Raw genomic sequence first — 20,546 nt, 5'->3', positions numbered from 1 at the left:
AACAGAGCAAGACTCTGTCTCAAGAAAAAAAAAAAAAGTTCTACCATGTGTAAAGCACTATTTTCATTTATTCATTCAATTATTTAATACTTTTGAGTATCTACTATGTATCATTTTAATCATAAATTAACTTTAATATTCATTAGAAGTCCTAATATTTTTGAGTCCATAAAATAAACACATATTAACCTTATTCATACCCCCAAGAATTTTAGTTTTAATTATGCCAGCTCAAAGTGTTTGTCCTTCTGGTGTAAGAGTCGTAACTTTGTTAATCTGCTCTCTTATGGAACCTATTCTCACTTATCAATAAATGTACTTAGAAATATACCAAAGTAGAATAATTTTTTAATAATAAATGGTGATGATAATTATAAATATAAGAGCAGCAGCTAAAATCTAAGTGCTTACTATGTGCCAGAAACTGTATCATATATTCATCTTATACTGCTACTCATAAGCACTGTTTTCAATGCTTGTTTTACAAATGGGGAAGTAATTTGTCCACCAGTGATAATCTCTTCTCTATACTGTATCTTCCACACAATCTCGACTTTAAATTTTATAAGTCAACTCTCTCCATATTAATTTCTTTTTTTCCACATTTAAGGTTTAACACAGACTAGAGTCTTATTAATTATAAAATAGACAAAGATGTGTCCTAAAAGGGTATACAAAAGTTTGGTCAATTAAATTTTGCTTAATTAACAAATATTATAATCCCAAATTCATACCACTTCCCCCTCAAAAAAATGTTTTCTTTATATGCTTAATATAGCAGAAAAACAGATTTAAACTGGACCCACTTCTCTTTAATAATTCTTAAAATTATGGTTTTAAGGCAACAAACTTACCTATTCTGCACCTGAGTGGCTGCAAAATGAACATAATTCTTCTTCTCAAGAAGTTTAGCCAGTAGATTCTCAATTGCACCTTTCTGATTTTGAAAAGCTTCTTCCAAAAACTGATACCTTAAAACCAAAACAAAACTACATTTAAAACAAAACATTTATGATTAAGATTTTGGAAATAAGGAACAGCTACATAAGTCAATGTTGAAACCTTAATTAAGTGATCAACTCTCTATGCTGGCCACTCATACCTTATCTCAACAGCAACTTTTAACTGGCAATCACCTATCTCCCTCCAACTCTGACCCTGAAAGGCCATTATGAAAGAAAAAAATTATTCGGATAATGGTTGAGTGCTCTTATATTAGAGTTTTGATTTAGGATTACACCTTTTTAAAAATTCAAATTTTGGCATAATTTATATACATTTTAAATCATAAAGCATAACCACATTATAGAAAATACTATAAAAGGAAGGGAAATCACCCATAGTTCCAACATCACAAAATCACTACTACCACTGTAATATGTAATCCCCTAATCTTTTAATTATACATGTACTTATGTACTTATTTTTTAATAAAGACAAGGTCTCACTATGTTACCCAGGCTGATGTACTTATTTTTTAATAAAGACAAGGTCTCACTATGTTACCCAGGCTGATCTCAAACCCCTGGCCTCAAGCGATCCTCCTGCCCTGGCCTCTCAAAGTGCTGGGATTACGGGAGTGGGCTACCGCATGTGGCCTAACTATGCATTTTTAAATGCAATTGTAATAATAATAAACATGCAAATTTACATCTGACTTTTATTCTTCATCTTGTCTTTATAATTACACTTAAAATAATTTTTCATTTCTGGATGCCATGTACTGTCAAACTTTCCACAAGGGTTAAATCAATATAAAACATCACATCAACAACAGTTTTACTTTGTCAGCATGAATGCTACATGTTAAAATTTTCTAATTATAATAGTGAAAATACAAACTCTAATAACATTTCTTTGGATACCAGGAAGCTAGAATAATAGTTTCCTTTGCTACTTTTATTTCCTTTTTATAAATTATTTATTAGGTTTTTAAGTTTTATTATTAAGTCAACAATATTATTTAGTTTTTTTTCTATGTCCTTTTTACATGGACTAAATTCATTATGGTTCGTATCTTACCAATGAATAGTCACAAATACAAAATGATGCCATACTGTGACAAGAGATATAATTCAGGTATATATAATCTACAAGAAACGACTGCCTAAATCGGCCTCAACACCAACACCAAGGAAAGCATTGCAGAGGTAAGAATAGCATCTTACGCTAGGTACAGAGGCATGTTTGAGACACATAAATACTTCAATATGGCCAAAGAAAAAGACACAAAAGTCAGAATATGAGACAATAACTGATAAAATCCAGAGGCAAACTGTGAAGGGCCAAGCATAGCATGCTGTTTGTGCATTTAATTCTCTAAGTAATGGAAAACCTCTGAAGAATTCTAACCAGAATGCAATAATCACATTTACATTCTAGGAAAATCATACAGAAATATAAAAGACCCAAAGAAGGGAGTAGAAGGGAAAGACCAGCTAAAACTCTAAGACAGTAACTTATATGAGAGATCATGATACAGTCCTGCTTGGTACAGCCAAACAAACAAGCTGGAACTGACTTTATCAGTGAGATCAGCAGATTTGGGAGGTTATGTGTCAGTTACGGCAAGGTCTATGGTACAACCTGAAAACTAAATCCCTAACTAAGGCACAGTTAAGAAGCAAATCACTGGAAATAAGTTCACAACTACTATGTAGTTGTCTACACGGGCACTGAAATCACAAAAGTAGTACTATGAGCATCTAAATGTCCCATTGTTTCTTCAATGAAAGTCTCAGTTAAGGCAGACAAGAGAAAAGACTATGAAATTGCTAACATAAAGGAAAGTTTGTTAAGATAAAAGGAAGTTTACTTAGTAGTGGGATACAAGAGGTACAAGAAGAATAGAGGACAGTCAGAGAGAAAATGTAGATCAATATGGGAATTTCTGTTATAGAAAACAGCAGGTACACTGATTTTATTGTTGTAAAATATACATAGCAAAATTTACCACTTTGAACTTTTTTTTTAAAACAGGGTCTCACACTATTGCCCAGGCTGGAGTGCACTGGAACCATCACAGCTCACTGCAGCCTCAAACTCATGAGCTCAAGCAATCCTCCTGCATCATTCTCCCGAGTAGCTGAAACTATAGACACGCGCTTTTTTAAACTCTCTTGTAGAGATGAAGTCTTGCCATGTTGCCCAAGCTGGTCTTGAACTCCTGGTCTCAAGTGATTCTCCTGCCTCGGCCAAAATGCTAGGGTTCCAGACATGAGCCACCACATCCAACCCAATTTAACCATTTTTAAGGAGAATATTTTTAAAGCTCAACTGTCTACAATGTTGACCAACATTATAACTTGTATAAGATATTATACATCTTATATATACTAATATATATATTAGTGGTGACTCACGTCTGTTTGGGAGGCCAAGGCGGGCAGATAATGAGGTCAGGAGACCGAGACCATCCTGGATAACATGGTGAAACCCCGTCCCTACTAAAATACAAAAAAATCAGCCAGGCGTGGTCGTGCGTGCCTGTAGTCCCAGCTAGTTGGGATGCTAAGGCAGGGGAATCGCTTGAACTGGGGAGGCGGAGACTGCAGTGAGCCGAGATCACGCCACTGCACTCCAGCCTGGCAACAGAGTGAGACTCTGTCTCAAAAAAAAAGATACTAATAGCACAAAAAAGCACCTATTTTTAGAGAGTTGTTTTGCTTGTTTGTTTGTTTTTGAGAGTCTTGCCCTGTCGCCCAGGCTAGAGTGCAGTGGCACAATCTCGGCTCACTGCAACCTCCACCTCCCAGGTTCAAGCAGTTCTCCTCCTTAGCCTCTAGAGTAGCTGGGACTACAGACATACACCACCACGCCCGGCTAATTTTTGTATGTTTAGTAGAGATGGGGTTTTGCCATGTTGGCCAGGCTGATCTCGAACTCCTGACCTCAGGTGATCCGCCCACCTCGACCTTCCAAAGTGCTGGGATTACAGGCATGAGTCACCGCACCTGGCAAGAGGCTTTTGAAGAGGCTTTACTATTAGATAGGGGGCCCCAAGGTTTGTTACTTCATTAAAGAGCAACATTTGATTTATCCCACATACTATGGTTTCTCTACATCTAATAAAAACCATTATTATGTTAAATCTGAACAAATAAAGCAGAAATATGAGGATTCTATGCTAACCCTTTGACTTAGCTTTATTTACATTGTGATGAAAAACAATCTTTTTAAAGGAGAATTTGATGATGTCAATAAATAGGCATTTGGTTGAAAGGTTAACTAGTATCAAAATTCACAAAATTCTAACTCATAAAATTTAACCACGTACGAATTCCTCTTATCCCAAAATAAATATTTTTAAAAATCCTGTTTCTAAATATATCTTGTTACATTCATGTGAATAAGAAACAAGCAAACACACACTATTTTCCTAAATATGATATACCTAGGTAAACCGAATTTTCTTTAATCAAAATTACAGCTGAAATGGGGAGAAAGAATAACCAACAAATGAACTAAATGTAGTTTTGATTAACATGTAAATACTTCAAAGTAATTTCTCAGATTTTAATCTTGCATTTTAAAGTAGTATTTATTTATTTATTTATTTAGAGACAGAGTCTCACTCTGTCGCCAGGCTGGAGTACAGTGGCGCGATTTCAGCTCACTGCAAATTCTACCTCCCGGGTTCAAGCGATTCTCCTGCCTCAGCCTCCCGAGTAGATGGGACTACAGGTGCATACCACCACACCCAGCTAATTTTTGTATTTTTCGTAGAGACGGGGGCATTACCATGTTGGCCAGGATGGTCTCAATCTCTTGACCTCGTGATCCGCCCGCCTTGGCCTCCCAAAGTGCTAGAATTACAGGCGTGAGCCACCACGCCCAGTCGAAAGTAGTAATTCTTATAGGCTTTCTTAGTCACAATGAACTATTCTCCATATTTCAAAATAAGTAAAATAAAGTAAAAATTATGTATGCCCAGGATTTAGTTAGGACAGACTAAGTAAAACTTTTTGTGCTTCTGGCTAGAATTATAAAAACTTGGCAAAATTATCTGGTTTTGATCAGAATTATCAGCATGCTTAGCTTTTTTTAATTATTGAGAAATAAATTATATTTAATACAGTTTTATAAGAAGTTTATGAAAATATGGTGCTCATGAGCACAGTGGCCCATACCTGTAAGTCCCAGGTACTCGGGAGGCTGATGTAAGAGGACCACTTGAGCCCAGGTCAAGGCCAGTCTGGGCAACATGTATAAAAATATACATGGATGGGTGTTTTTTAAAAGGTTGAGAATCACTTAGCTAATAACTTCAAACTTCTGAATGTACATTATGGTCTTACTGTGCTCTACTAATCTACTTGCCAAGTGATACCGTACTATTCTTAGTAATTGTCACTGTATATAATAAGTTTTGATTTTGGCACATCTAGGGAAAAACGCATCATAGTGCTTTATATCCAAACTGAATAAGAGAACCTTTTTAATAAAACCCAGTTTCATTTTTCTTCAGTTATTCCATTTTTTAAAATTACATTAAATTTCAAACATACATTAGAAGTCTAATTCCACTGAATCGATCACCCATTTTCAAGAAGTATCCATTCATAGCTGACTTTATGTATACACCCACCCACTCCATCCCTTAGATTACCGTGAAGAAAATTCCAATCATATTTTATTTAAACATTTCTCAATCTATAGATAGCAATAGCCTATTCTGATAACTTACTACATTTTCAGGTACTGTGCTAAGTATCTTAACATGGATTCTCTCATTTAACCTTTGGAAAAACTTAATGACTTAGATACTACTACTACTATTTTCATAGTTAAAAGCTGGATGATTCTGACAACCCTCTGTGTCTCACTTCTTCTCCAGTAAAATATAGAATAATCATCATATATACATACATAGGACTGTCCTAAGAATTAAACTGGTCAAAACACACAAAGCAAAGCAAAGCACTTAAGGCATACTAAGGATTTAATGTTTGCTATCACTGTTATTCTTAGCAGTAATTTTAAAGGATTTATACTGTTAGAATTTATATTGTTGCAAATTTATATTGTTCCTTATTTAAAGCTCTATATGAAGGGGAGATGATAACAACCATAAGAGTTTAGGAAAGTGACAGAGAGTAGGAAATGTGAGCAACTGTGAGGAAAATCTGAAAGGGTAGAAATTTCTATAAAGTCTGGGAAAGACATTAAAATCCTCACATAAATAGAACAGGGACCAAAAGCTAACTTTAATTAAATCTCAAAGGTCACAGTGACATCACCTGATATTTCAATTACCTAAGACTTCATTAGAATAGGATGTCACTTTCTATTGCTGTCTTCAAAATCATTTATCTTTTCTTCTGTAATATCTAGTTTTCTGGCCGGGCGTGGTGGCTCACGCCTATAATCCCAGCACTTTGGGTGGCTGAGGCAGGCGCATCATGAGGTCATGAGTTTGACACCAGCCTGACCAACATGGTGAAACCCTGTCTCCACTAAAAATACAAAAATTAGCTGGGCGTGGTGGCGCATGCCTGTAATCCCAGCTACTCAGGAGGCTGAGGCAGGAGAATTGCTTGAACTCGAGAGGCAGAGACTGCAGTGAGCCGAGACTGCGCCACGGCACTCCAGCCTGGGCAACAGAGCGAGATTCTGTCTCAAAAAAAAAAAAAAAAAAAAAAATCGAATCTTCTGTTAATCCTATCTGAAATGAACCCCCCCCCACAAAAAAAAACAGTGAGCAGTGAAAAGTCATAAGTACATTAATATATGTATAATTGTCATCCACAAAGGAGAAAAACAGAGGGAAGAGAAAAAATATTAGAAAAAATAGTTATGGATAAAAGTTTTTCAAATTTGATGATCTATAGCTCTAAGAAGCTCAACATCCCCCAAGCACAAGAAACATGCAGAAAACTACACTAAGGTATATAATTTCCAAACTGTTTGAAACCAGTGATAAAAAGAAAACATTAAAAGCAACCAGAAGAGAAAAAAGATACATTGTATACAAATGAACGAAGATAAAACAGATTTCTTGATGAAAACAATGAGTGTGGAGCAACATCTTTAAACTACTCAAAGAAAACTTTCAGCCTAGAATTATTTATCCAGAAAAGTTAGTATGAAGGGGAAACTACTGGGAGTAATAAAGATGTTCACTATTTTGACTGTGATGATGGATTCACACACAGTCTGTCACCACAAAGCAGAGATCCAAAACCTATACCACTACAAAGCAGAGATCCAAAAGTGCTATGACCTTAACATTAAGGGTACAGTAAGAGTAACCTGCCCCTCTATCATCTCACAAAGACTGAATGACAATAACAATGACACTGCAGAAGACGAGAGGGGAGACCCTTAGAAGCTGTATCCACAAAACACTTCACATGTGAATTTTTAGACCAAGTGCACATCATCTTGGTGGTTCAAAACTTCATTCTGGAAATTTAACTGTCGGAAACTGGTAGCGCTTCCAGGCAACAGCAACAGAACATTCAATCTTTTATTGTGGAAAGCGTCTTAATTTTAGACACACACACACACACACACACACACACACACACACACACACACACACACAGAGCATAATTTTTCAAGGAAAGTTCAAAGTTTTAAAAGACTACATATATAAGGGGAAACGGCACCCTAAGCAAGAATCAACAGAAATAACAGGAAGAACAGACCCACTAACAGAGGCAAAATAACTATATGTACTCCATTTAAAGAATAAAACACAGCTAAAATGTTCAGGCAACTATTTAAAATTTTAGATGAAGAACACAAAAGACCTCTTTGAACTTTCTTTGCTATCTAAAAATAAAGTTTTTAAAAGGGGGAGGAGCTGGCCGATTTAAAAAATTTAAATCATAATGGATGGGTTTTAATGGCAGTTTAGACATAAAGAGAATATTTGTGAATTGAGATTGTCCAGAGAAAAGTATCTTCCCATTTGGCACTTTCAATGTGAAAAAAAGGCGGGGGGAATATAAACATTAAGAGAAACGGAGAATGGATTGAGGTCGGGGGTCTAACATACACCTAACTGGAATTCCAGAAGAAGGGCCAACAAATAATGCAATACATGGAATATTTGAAGAGATTACTGATTGAAAGACACAATCATAACGCACATTTTTAAAGACATCTTTGTTATTCTTTACATAGTTTCTTTAGGTGTACTTCTGTGTATAAATTATATATCTTGTGACTCATAAAGACTTCTAAGACTCTTAAAGTACAAAGGCCACGTATGGTGGCTCACCCCGTAATCCACAACAATTTGGGAGGCTGAAGTGGGAGGATCGCTGCAGCCAGGAGTGCAAGACCAGTCAGGGTAATATAAGTGAGACCCTGTCAGGACAAAACATTTTAAAAAATTACTGAGGGTGGTGGCACATGCCTGTGCTTCCAGCTACTTGGGAGGATCACCTTAGTCCAAGAGTATGAGGCTACAGTGAGCTATGATCACACCACTGTTCTTCAGTCTTAGTGACAGAGTAAGACCTCATCGCTTTAAAAATAAAAAAGTATGTAGTCATGATTGATATGAACTAAATTTGCCTATTTGCCAGGAAATATTCAAAGGGTAGGGATACCACAGTAAATAAGGTAAAATAAGGTCCTGTTCTTCCTTTCCTTACATTTTAATTAAGGAGAAAACAAAAATTTGAATAGGGTGATGTGATAGAGAGGACGTAAGTGGCTAAACATTCTACATTGGATACATGGACAGAAGGGAGCTCTTGAAGATGTGATGACACGTACAATTATTTCAAAGATAGGAACTAGGCATGCACAGAGAGATAAGAGATGAGCTATAAATAATCAGAGATAAACCTGCATTTTTGCAAAGGAAAACGACCAACTGGTTTTATTCTCTGCAATAATTTTGCCAATTAATAAAATTTTCACATGGGATATTTCTTCTTCTTCTTTTTTTTTTTGAGACGGAGTCTTGCTGTGTCCCCCGGGCTGGAGTACAGTGGCGCGATCTCGGGTCACTGCAAGCTTCGCCTCCCGGGTTCACGCCATTCTCCTGCCTCAGCCTCCTGAGTAACTGGGACTACAGGCGCCCACTACCATGCCCGGCTAATTTTTTGTATTTTTTAGTAGAGACAGGGTTTCACCGTGGTCTCGATCTCCTGACCTTGTGATGTGCCCACCTCGGCCTCCCAAAGTGCTGGGATTACAGGCGTGAGCCACCGCGCCCGGCTCACATGGGATACTTCTCAACCCACCTGCTGCCCTCTTTGCCAGATGGGTAACTTTTATCTGTGGAACTAATGACTCTGAATGTGTTTCTTCCTTAAGTCTTCTCTCCTGATATTCTTCTCTTTCAAGTTAACTCTTAGCCATACGGAATTATTCTCCTTCTAGCCATAAGCAATGATTCTGCTGGGTAATTGACTCACTGAACCTATGGGCTCTTCAGAGAGTTTGATATCCTAATAGGATCAGAAACTATAATATTAAAATTAATGAGGCTATGTTTTAGCAATACCCAAAAGAATTAACTCAAATTTTAAAGATACTCAGATGAACTATTATGGGACCAAATACTCAATCTCAGTCTCATACAGACTATACAACTCCAAGATAGCAAGGACAGAGCACATTTTTTCATTACTGTATAGTTATCACCTAGCAAGGTACCTCGCATATGGTGAGTACTCGAACATCTACCAAACAAATGAGATCAATGAGTACTCATTTGTTGAGTGAAGTTCAATAAACAAACCATTTGCCTGACAATAAATGTACCCCATGAAAAAAATCATACTTGGATAGGAAATCTTTATTTGTTGCCATAGCTCTGAATCTAGCTCCCTAAGAGGACTGATGGTAGGTATGTATTTACGTATCACTTCTACCAAAAATGTATTCAGATTCTTCAATTACTTGGATTTCATCTGAAAGGATTTTTAGGGTCGGACATGGTGGCTCACTCCTATAACCCCAGCACTTTGGGAGGCCGAGGTAGGTGGGTCACCTGAGGTCAGGAATTTGAGACCAGCCTGGCCAACATGGTGAAACCGTCTCTACTAAAAATACAAAAAGTAGCCGAGCATGGTGGTGGGCGCCTGTGATCCCAACTACTTGAGAGGCTAAGGCAAGAGAATAGCTTGAACCCAGGAAGCAGAGGTTGCAGTAAGCCAACATCGTACCACTGCACTCCAGCCTGGGCAACAGAGCAAGACTCTGTCTCAAAAAAAAAAAAAAAAAAAATTTTTTTAGAAGAATTTACAGAAGAACTAAAAAATGAGTTTCAGCAAAGGTTCTTTTAAAGCTATGAATAATGCAAACCACCTGGGATGATTTGCCAGTATTCTTAAAAGATTGTAAAAACGATTTTTTTATATCCAGGCCATAATATAAGATTCTTATCTAACTAGCCTAGAATAGGAATAAGGCATCAATATATTTTTTTAAATCTCCCTAGTTTTAATATAAATTTAGAATTGTGAATATCAGCTCTCAAGTTTATCCATACTAAATCTTAATTCAGAAGTCCAATTCTAAGAAAAGCGATTCCTTCCCTTCCTTTTCTTCTTTCCCTTCTCTCTTCCTCTCTCCCTCTCTTTTTTTTTCTTTTTTTCTTTTTTTTAAATAATGGAGATGGGGGCCAGGTGCAGTGGCTCACACCTGTAATCCCAGAATTTTGGGAGGCCGAGGCGGGCGGATCACGAGGTCAGGAATTCGAGACCAGCCTGGCCAACACAGTGAAAGCCCATCTCTACTAAAAATACAAAAAAAATTAGCCGGGTGTGGTGGCACACACCTGTATCATAGCTACTCAGGAGGCTGAGGTGGGAGAATTGCTTGAACCCAAGAGGCGGAAGTTGCAGTGAGCCGAGACCATGCCACTACACTTCAGCCTGTGTGACAGAGTGAGACTCCATCTCAAAATGAACGAATGAATGAATGAGATGGGGTTTCACCATGTTGCCCAAGCTTGTCTCCAACTCCTGGACTCACGTGATCCACCAGCCTCAGCCTTCCAAAGTGCTCAGATTACAGGCGTTGGCCACTGCACTCTGATGAAAAGCTATTTCTTTAAGAAAATATTTTAGAGAAACCTCACTTATATCATTCAAGTAACTACCATCATAAACTATCTTACTCTTTAATAAAAATATCTGATACTAGGTTTTAAGTAGCCACTCTCTCTTAAACAGTATCCTTAAAAACAATCTAAAATTACTCTTCTCTAACTATACACAAAACTGCAATAGAGTATAAAAAATATTAAGGTGGCCCCAGGTGTGGTGGCTTATGCCTGTGATCTAAACACTTTAGGGGGCCAAGGCAGGAGGATCACTTGAGGCCAGGAGTTCGAGACCAGCCTGGGCAACACAGTGAGACCCTGTTTCTTAAAAGAAAGAAAGAAAAAAAAAAATTAACGTTATTAAGGTGGAACAAAGGTGACCTTCACTTTCAGCCAGGACACAAGTGACTGGTACCAGACTAGCCCTTGTCACCAAAAACTATAAAAGACAGAAATACATGAAGCAACTATATTCCGTCACTGAACCACATGTAGACAAAAATCTACATTCCTTTAGAGAGCATCATAATCATCCTACCTCTCTATCTGTAGACAATTTTATGATAACTGCAACAGAGAGCTAGAGACCAAGTAGAACAGAGGCAAAAATCACGATGTGGGCTCATGAGTGGCTGAAATCCATGGGGCAGGGCACTGGAATGGAGGAAACGATGTAGGATGAGAATGGGGAACAGAGGGTAGATAGAGGGAAGAGAAGATACTGAATATGTGTGAATTCCTCACAAGACCTTGGTCAAAGTCTGGGCTATCTATGACAGGGTGAGATTACACGAAGTTTAGCAGACAGCAGTTGCTATAAAGTTGACACTGGAAGAGAAGAACTAGAGATCATGGAGTTCCAGAAGAATTCAGTTTGAATTCTATCTTCAGAGGAGAAAGACTGTTAATCTCCCTGGGATCTACCTGAGAAACCAGAAAAGTCACCCTTAAAGGACTATACTATCCTGGAGTAAGCTCTACCCTAGGCTTGTCCTGTCCTAACAAAACCTAAATAAAACCAAGCCTTGACAAGATCTAATAAGAAACAAGGTTCAGAAATTAGGTACCACCAACTTAGAAAGGCTTGGGAAATGACTTGGGCTTTCTACAGATCTTCCCTAACAAAGCATAAAATCAAGCTTACACAAGCTTACAGTAACTTAAATGCCTACTAGAACAATCAAGTCTTCAGAGGAAGATAAAATTTCTAGAATTTCTACAGTGTATTATCCACAATGTCCGAATTGCAATAAAAAATTACCAGGCATTCAAAGAAATAGGAGAGCCTAACTCATAGCAAAGAAAAAAGTATTCAATACAAATTGACACCAAGATGATCTAGATGTTCTAATGAGCTAAAAGTTTAAATGGGCTACTGTGTATTTACTCAAACCTTTAAATGAACATAGGTTCTTAGTGAACAAACTGACAAGAAATCTTGATAGATGGAAACTACTAAAAGAGAAAAAGGAAATTCTAGAAAAGTACAATAACTGAAATGAAAAACGTCACTGGATGGACTTAGCAGCAAATGGGAGATGTCTGAAGAAAGGGTACGTGAACATGAACACACATCAATAAAAAGTATCCAGTTTGAAGAAGAGAGGGAGAGAATAAATTGAAGAAAAATGAACAATCATCAGGGGGACCCTTGTGACAAAACCAAATAGTCTAACATACATGTAACTGAAGTCCTGGGAGACTTGGGGTGTTTTTTGTTTTTGGAGATAGGTCTCACTCTCTCGTCTAAGCTGGAATGAGCACTGTGGCACGATCACAGCTCACTGTAGCCTCAACCTTCTGGTCTCAAGCAATCCTCCCACCTCAGCCTCCCAAGTAGCTGGGACTACAAGCATGCACTGCCATGCCTGGCTAATCTTAAAAAATTTTTGGTAGAGATGGGGTCTTACTATGTTGCCCAGGCTGGTCTTGAACCCCTGGGGTAAAGTGATCCTCTCACCTCAGCATCCTAAATTCCTGGGATTGCAAGCATGAGCCACCACAACTGGCTGGACAATCTGTTTTGAGGAATAATGGCCAATTTCCCAAATTTGATGAAAATCAGCTCAGTGAACACCACAGAGGATTAGCAGAAAGACAAACATATCTAAAAACTTCATGGTCAAATGGGAAAGGTCAAAGAAAAAGAGGAAATCTTGAAAGGAGCCAGAGAAAAGCCATAAAACATTCAAGAAGGAACAATATGAATGACATCCAAAACAATGGAAGCTGGACTACAAAGTAGTAATATCAATATCTTTTTAATGTTGAAAGAAAAAACTGTCAACCCAGAATTCTAGAGAAAATTATCCTTCTAAATTGAGGATTTTTTTGTTTTTGTTTTTGTTTTTGAGACAGAGTCTCTCTCGGTCGCCCAGGCTGGAGTGCAGTGGGGTGATCTCGGCTCACTGCAACCTCCGCCTCCTGGGTTCAAGCAATTCTCCTGCCCCAGCCTCCCAAGTAGCTGGGACTACAGGCACAGGTTCCCACGCCCAGCTAATTTTTTGTATTTTAGTACAGACGGGGTTTCACCATGTTGCCCGGACTGGTCTTGAACTCCTGAGCTCAGGCAATCCACCCGCCTCAGCCTCCCAAAGTGCTGGGATTACAGGCGTGAGCCACCGCACCGGCCTTAAATTGAGGATTTTCATATGACAAGAAGGTGAGAGTATTCATTGTCAGCAAATCTGCAAAATAAGAAATGCTGGAGAATATTCTTTAGGCCAAAGGAATATAGCAGATAGAAACTCATATATACTAGAAGGAATAAAGTGAAACAGAAACAGTAATAAATTGGTAAATATGAAACACCAGCTTTTATTTTCCCTCCTCATAACTTCCTTAGAAGACAGCTTTTTAAGTATTGTATGTTAAGGTATATAATGCATGAATAAATGATGTGGCAATAGATAAATGATGTGGCAACAGTACAAAGGATAGTAATTGAGTAAACTGAATAATCCTTTTGTAAAGTTACTAAAATCATACAATATCTTAAGTAGACATTAAGTTAAATTGCATATCACCATCCCTACAGCAATCGCTAAAAATAATAAAGTACAGCTTAAAAAGCCAACAGTAGTTATAAAATGGAACACCAAAAAATATTTATAAACTTAAAATAATGCAGCAAAGAGACAACAAAAGAACAAAACACAAAAAAGAGAAATAAAAAACAAACAGTAAATGGTAGACTTAACCTAACCATATCACAAGTTATATTAAATATAACAAGATTATACGTTCCAATTAAAAAACAGAGAAAGGAGCCTGGCATGGGGACTCATGCCTGTCATCCCAACACTTTGGGAGGCAGAGGCGGGAGGATCACACTTGAGCCCCGGAGTTCGAGACCAGCCCAGGCAACATAACAAGACTCCGTCTCTATAAAAATTACAAAAATTAGCTGGGTGTGGTCCCAGCTACTTGGGAGGCTGAGGCAGAAGGATTGTTTAAACCCAGAAAGTTGAAATGTTTGAGATGTAGCCAGAAAGCCAGTGTAGCTGTAGCAGAGATGGAGGATAGGCAGAGTAGTAGCAGATAAAATGCATATATAGGGTCTTTAAAGTCACTATAAAGATTGAAGAGTCACTGCAGGTTTTGAGCAGGGGAGTGATACAGCCCAACTGAGGATTCACTCTAGCAGTTGTATTAAGAATAAACAGAAGGGAGGTAGTATTAGAAGCATAGAGACTACTGCAGTAACCTAGGCAAGAAATGATGGTGGTAGAGACTAGGCTAGAGGCAACAGAGGTAGTAAGTGGTAGGATTTGGTGACATATTTTGAAGGTGAAGCCAAAAGGATTTCCTGATAAGTTTAGATTGGGTATGAGAGAGGAGTAGAGTAGAGGATGGTGCCAAGATTTTTGGCCTATGCAACTAAAAAAAAAATGCAACTGCCAAACTGAGAAGGGAAAAGGCTGCCAGTGAAAAAAGGTTTGGAGAAGATGATCGGTAGCTGAGTTTTGGATGTGTTATGTTTGAAAAAGTAGACATTCAAGTGGGAGATGTTAGAGTCTGCAGGGCAGGCAAATCTGAAAGTTCAGCAATAAACAATGAGCTAGAAATATAAATTTAGAAATCAACAACATATAGATGGTATTTTAAGCCCTAAGACTATACGTATAGATAATGGCGTAAACCCTGGTACATCCAACCTAGAAGAACAAAGAAAGTAAGCATTTTCTTTGAGGTTGAGAAAAAGTAAACAGTAATTAGTAGGAAGAAAATGAAAACAATGTGTTCTTCTGGTAGCCAAGTACATAAATGTGTTAAAAGGAACATTAAAAATGTCAAATGTTGCTGATATAATAAGGTGTTAAGATGAAAACTGAGAAATCACCTCTAAATTTAGTCATGTAGTGGTTATTCATGACCTTGAAAAGAACAATGTTGGTACAATGCTGACAGTCGAAAGTATGCAAATTTAGACAGAATGGGACAGGAGGAATTAGAGACCATGATTATAAGCAATTCTTTTAAGAAGTTTTTCGGGGACAGCTCTGACAGCGTGGAAAGGAAGTTAAAGAGAAGGATTCGTGTTTCGTTTTTAAAAATGGAAGAAAAATAGCAGCATACTGTAATACAGGAATAATTATTAGAGACTGAAAAACTGACAGTCTAGCAGAAAGAAGGGCAAATTTCCAAAACAATGTCATTGGCTACATGAGAGGGGATGGAACTCAGTGTGTAAGTAGAGAAATTAGCTTTCTGAAGGAAGAGAGTCAAGCTAAGATAACAGAAATGTAGAAATATGGGTACAGGTACTTGCTGGAAAAGCAGATGTGGTAGAGGGCGTCTGTAGTTCTTTTTTGATAGCATCAGTTTTCTCAGTGAAGTTGGAAGCAAATGCCAATATTTCAGAGTGAGGATGAAGTATTTGACATTTAAAAGAGGAAAAGGTATGAATATACAATATGACTTCAGACAACATTAAGGGTCTACTCGAGGGAAGTGGTCAGGAATTGAGAAGGTGACCTATTGGTATCGTTATGCTAGAATGTGTTTTTCTCCTGTGATATTCAGCTGGGTAAACAAAATATGATAGGAAGGAAGTCAGGTTTAATCAGGACTGTAGTTATGCTGCCAAGTGAATTCAAAAAGTGGGATATGGAAGTCAAGGCTAAATGCAAGGGAGTGATTAAACTGATTAGCCATGACATTGAACAGGGAAGGAGTTAAATGAGAACACAAAGGGATGAGGTAAAGTGAAAGGGCAGTAGGATCAATGGATTAAAATAAAAGTCACTGTGTGGTTGAATAATTGTAGAAGTTTCATACTAAGCAGAATGAGCTGGAGTAAGAGATGTGGCCACAGAGAGGAATGCTTAAAATTGAATAGGATTATTACAAATTACAAGGTCTAGTATATGACTATGCATGTGAGTGGCTACAGCAGTGTAAACGACAAGAACACTGGAAAGGAGGTCAAAGAACACAAAGACTACAGTGTCTGAATGATCAAATCCATGTATATTAAAATAGCTAGGACTTAAGAGTAGCATTCTACAGTTTACCACTGAGTTAGGGAAAAAAACCTTTGAGAGATGAAGGGGAATGACCCAAGGGTTTTTAGATGACAGGAGCAATGAGAGGTTATAGGTGATGACATGAAATTAAAATCTGTATATTTTAGGGAGGAAAGAGAAAGAATGGTCTAAAAAAACGGTAAAAAGATCTATCTCATACCTCCAGGCCCAGTCATACAGGAGATGTGAAAGAAAAAAAGTCACCAGTCACGACAGTTGCAAGAGAAGCAATGTCCATTAAGCCAAACAAAGCAAAGAAAATGATCAAAAAAGAGGCTGGGGATATATGGATTCTGATGACACCCAACAATTCCAAAGGACAAAGTAGCAGAATCAGGCACATGTAGTGCCTATGGAATTAAAGTGTGACAGATGAAGGGACACCTGGGAGAGTAGCACTTGTGGCACTCTCTTGGGTGGGTAACAGAAAAATACGGATAAAAAATGTAACAATATTGGTCTAGTAGATATAAGGCTGATAACGACGCAGAGGCTGCAAATGGTGGTGGTAATGAAGGATGCAGTTTGGGTCTTCCTCTTGTAAAACTGTCAATGGAAAAGAAATTCTAGTGACAGCGAGTCAACACCATCTTCACATCAAATGAGGACTGAAGCGTAAGAGAGTGTGGTCTTAAAGTGACTATTCATTTCAGGAGAAATAAATACCTTTCTCCAAAATATATTCTCTCCAAATTTATTCCATCTTGTGCCATGCTGCAATCGCTAATGTTTCTCATGAACTACCACATGCCAAACTTGTCAGCATTATTTTTCAAATGACCCAATATAACAAATTTAATAGACATGCTTCCATTTTTTTCCTGGAGACCTTCTTCATAGGATCCTCAGTTTTCATTCCTCATTCTAAACTGTCTTACCCCATTCCTGTCATTTTAGGCATTCCCTTACCTTTTACTTTCTTGGTTTACTAACTTATTTTGGTGAATCACATTCTCTAATGGCTTTCCAAAAAGAGGTACATAAGAGGCAAAGCTTCTAAATACTTGCATGATGAAACATGTCTACATTTTATTTTCACATTGATTTATACTTTAGCTCCAGAATTCTAGATCGAGGCTGGGCGTGGTGGCTCACACCTGTAATCCCAGCTACTTGGGAGGCTGAGGCAGGAGTATCACTTGCACCTGGCGGGCAGGGGTTGCAGTGAGCCAAGACCGCGCCATTGCACTCCAGCCTGGGCAACAAGAGCGAAACTCCATCTCAAAAAAAGAGCATTCTAGATTGAAAACCTTTGCCCTTCATCTCCCGACTTTCTTTAAACGATCCTGTTTTTTGGTTTTGTTTTTGGACAGACAGAGTCCCAATCTGTCACCCAGGCTGGAGTGCAGTGGCATGATCTCAGCTTATTGCAACCTCTGCCTCCTAGGTTCAAGTGATTCTCATGCTTCAGCCTCCCGAGTAGCTGGGACTACAGGCATGCGCCACCACGCCCGGCCTAATGTTCCTATTTCATTGCTGGCTTTGGAAACTAAAAATTTACTAGAATTTTTCTGTATTTTGAGTAGTGACAGGGTTTCACCACGTTGCCCAGGCTGGTCTTGAACTCCTGAGCTCAAGTGATCCGCCTACCTCAGCCTTCCAAAGTGCTAGGATTACAGGTGTGAGCCACCATGCCCGGCCTAATGTTCCTATTTTGATTCCTATTTCATTGCTGGCTTTGGAAACTTTATTGATCTTAACCTTAATCTATAGCATACTATCATTTTATGATATTATACACCTTGATACGGGTCTTTTTAAAAATCATTGTTCTGGGCATTAAATGGGACATTTCATACTGATGACTCTACATTCTTAGATGAATTTCTTCCAATAGTTATCTAACAATTTCCCAACATTTGTTTTCTTTTTTCTATAATTTATACCGATTGTCTGCTGGAACTCACACTTTTTTTTCTTTTAAATTTTCTTGCGAGGGTGAAAAGGTCTCTAAATCCTAAAAGACAGGTAGGAAGGGACAGTGAAATGAAAAAGCATCATTATTGACAACATGGAAGCAAGTCAGGGAGACTGAAGGTCCCCAGAGCTTAGTGGGCAGATTTACACTTAATCTCCCTGATTTCAGCCTGGTACTTCCTCCCCATGTGGACCTAATATCCCCAAGTCCAGTGCCTCTCTGATTTTGTTTCTCCAGAGAATAGGTCCAACTTTTGTTACACCTATCATCTCTAGGTACTACTAGGTATTACAGGTTCCTGAGAAATATACTGACGGGCTTCCTTCATATCTCCTTTGCATGGCCTTAGATCATTCAACCCCATTATGTCAAATATCAGATCCACCAAACTTTCCATTCATTTACCCTGCTTTAAAAAAAAAAAAAAAAAAAAAGGACTGAAATCCCCATTGATGTCTCTTCTCCCATTCTTAGTCTTTGTAAGTCTACAGATTTTTTAATTCCTTTAATGTGAATAGAATTTTTGGAGGGAGATGGAAAAACCCCATGGTTTATCTAGAAACCTAGTAATGTTCTCAGGTACAAAATTTCATGCTATTCTATAGCTGCTTTCCTTTTTCAAAACAACTTCCACAGCCATAAAGTGAATCGAAGACTTCAATTAAAAAAAAAAAATTTAAGAAAGAGAAAAAAATAAAACATGTGGGTTGCAACTGTAATAACAGCTAAACTGTTATTGAGTGCTTACTATGCTAAGCACTTTATAGGTACAATTCTCAGTACTTGTAATCCTCACAACAACCTTATAAAGTTGGTAGTATATTTTCACTTAAAAGATACACACACAAAACATAGCTCTTCTTTTTCACTCTGCAGCAATTATTTTAATTTAAACAAAAAATTCAAACAGCAGGGAGAGGCAAGAAAAAACAAAATACAGTTACAGACTGTATAAGTGGATGATTATGGAATGAAGCTAAATTCAGAGGAAAATTCACATCTTTTTGATTAACTGGGGTTTCATGTAAGATTCTAAAAAGAATACAGCAAAAGCAAACTAAGCAAAAAATTAATAAAGATAAAAGAAAACTGTAAGGATCAGAACACCTATAAAGAATAGAATAAATGAATTTAAAAACTGGGTCACTAAAATGACCAATAAAGACCATAAACTTATGGCCAATCTAATAAAGGACAGGAAATAAACTCAGCTATAAAACATCAGAAACAGGCTGGGCATGTGGCTCACGCCTGTAATCCCAGCATTTTGGGAAGCCAAGGGGGGCAGATCACGAGGTTGAGAGATTGAGACCATCCTGGCCAACATGGTGAAACCCCGTCTCTATTAAAAATACAAAAATTAGCTGGGCATGGTGGTGTGCACCTGTAGTCCAAGCTATTCAAGAGGCTGAGGCAGAATTGCTTGAACCCAGGAGGCGGAGGTTTCAGTGAGCCCAGATCACGCCACTGCACTCCAGCCTGGTGACAGAGTGAGATTCTGTCTCAAAAAATAATAAACAATCGTAAGATATAACTATACATCTTCATAAAATCTTAATGTTGTTTAATTCAACATTTTTTAACCTCTACTAAATAATTTTCTAAAAAAATATAAAGTATCACAATTGCAAAGTTGACTCAAGAAGAGATGGGAGCTGGGTGCAGTGGCTTATAACTGTAATCCCAACAATTTGGGAGGCCAAGGCAGGAGGACTGCTTGAGGCCAGGAGTTCAAGACCAACCTGGGTAATATGGCAAGACCCCATCTCTTAAACAAACAAACAAACAAACAAAAATTAGCCAGGCATGGCTACCGTAGTCGTAACAATTTGGAAGGCTGAGGCAGGAGGATCACTTGAGCCCAGGAGGTTCAAGGTTACAATGAGCTATGATCACGCCACTGTACTCCAGCCTGGGTGACAGAGCAAGATACCCTGTCTCCTAAAAACAAACAAACAACCCAGAAGGGATAGGAAACCTGACTCAATCAATAAGCATATAAGAAATTGAGACTCTTAAAGAACGAGCTCTAAAAGTCCTTAAGTCCAGAGAGAGGAAGGGGGAATATTGGTAAGGAGGGAAAAGAATG

General features: G+C 38.0%; 1 protein-coding gene across 6 annotated transcripts in view; it reads right to left on the bottom strand.

Annotated features, from left to right (window-relative positions):
- Positions 1-20,546, bottom strand: part of LOC105479152 (tripartite motif containing 33) — a 122,087-nt gene that overhangs the window by 40,639 nt on the left and 60,902 nt on the right. For all 6 annotated transcript variants that reach the window (XM_011736993.3, XM_011736995.3, XM_011736991.2 and 3 more), the window contains one exon: positions 855-971. In XM_011736993.3, coding sequence (XP_011735295.1) covers positions 855-971 — 117 coding nt within the window. The remainder of the gene's footprint in view (positions 1-854; positions 972-20,546) is intronic.

Source organism: Macaca nemestrina, chromosome 1 (genome assembly GCF_043159975.1).
Source record: "Macaca nemestrina isolate mMacNem1 chromosome 1, mMacNem.hap1, whole genome shotgun sequence".
Lineage (NCBI taxonomy): Eukaryota > Metazoa > Chordata > Mammalia > Primates > Cercopithecidae > Macaca > Macaca nemestrina.
This window is presented reverse-complemented; position numbering and strand designations above follow the sequence as displayed.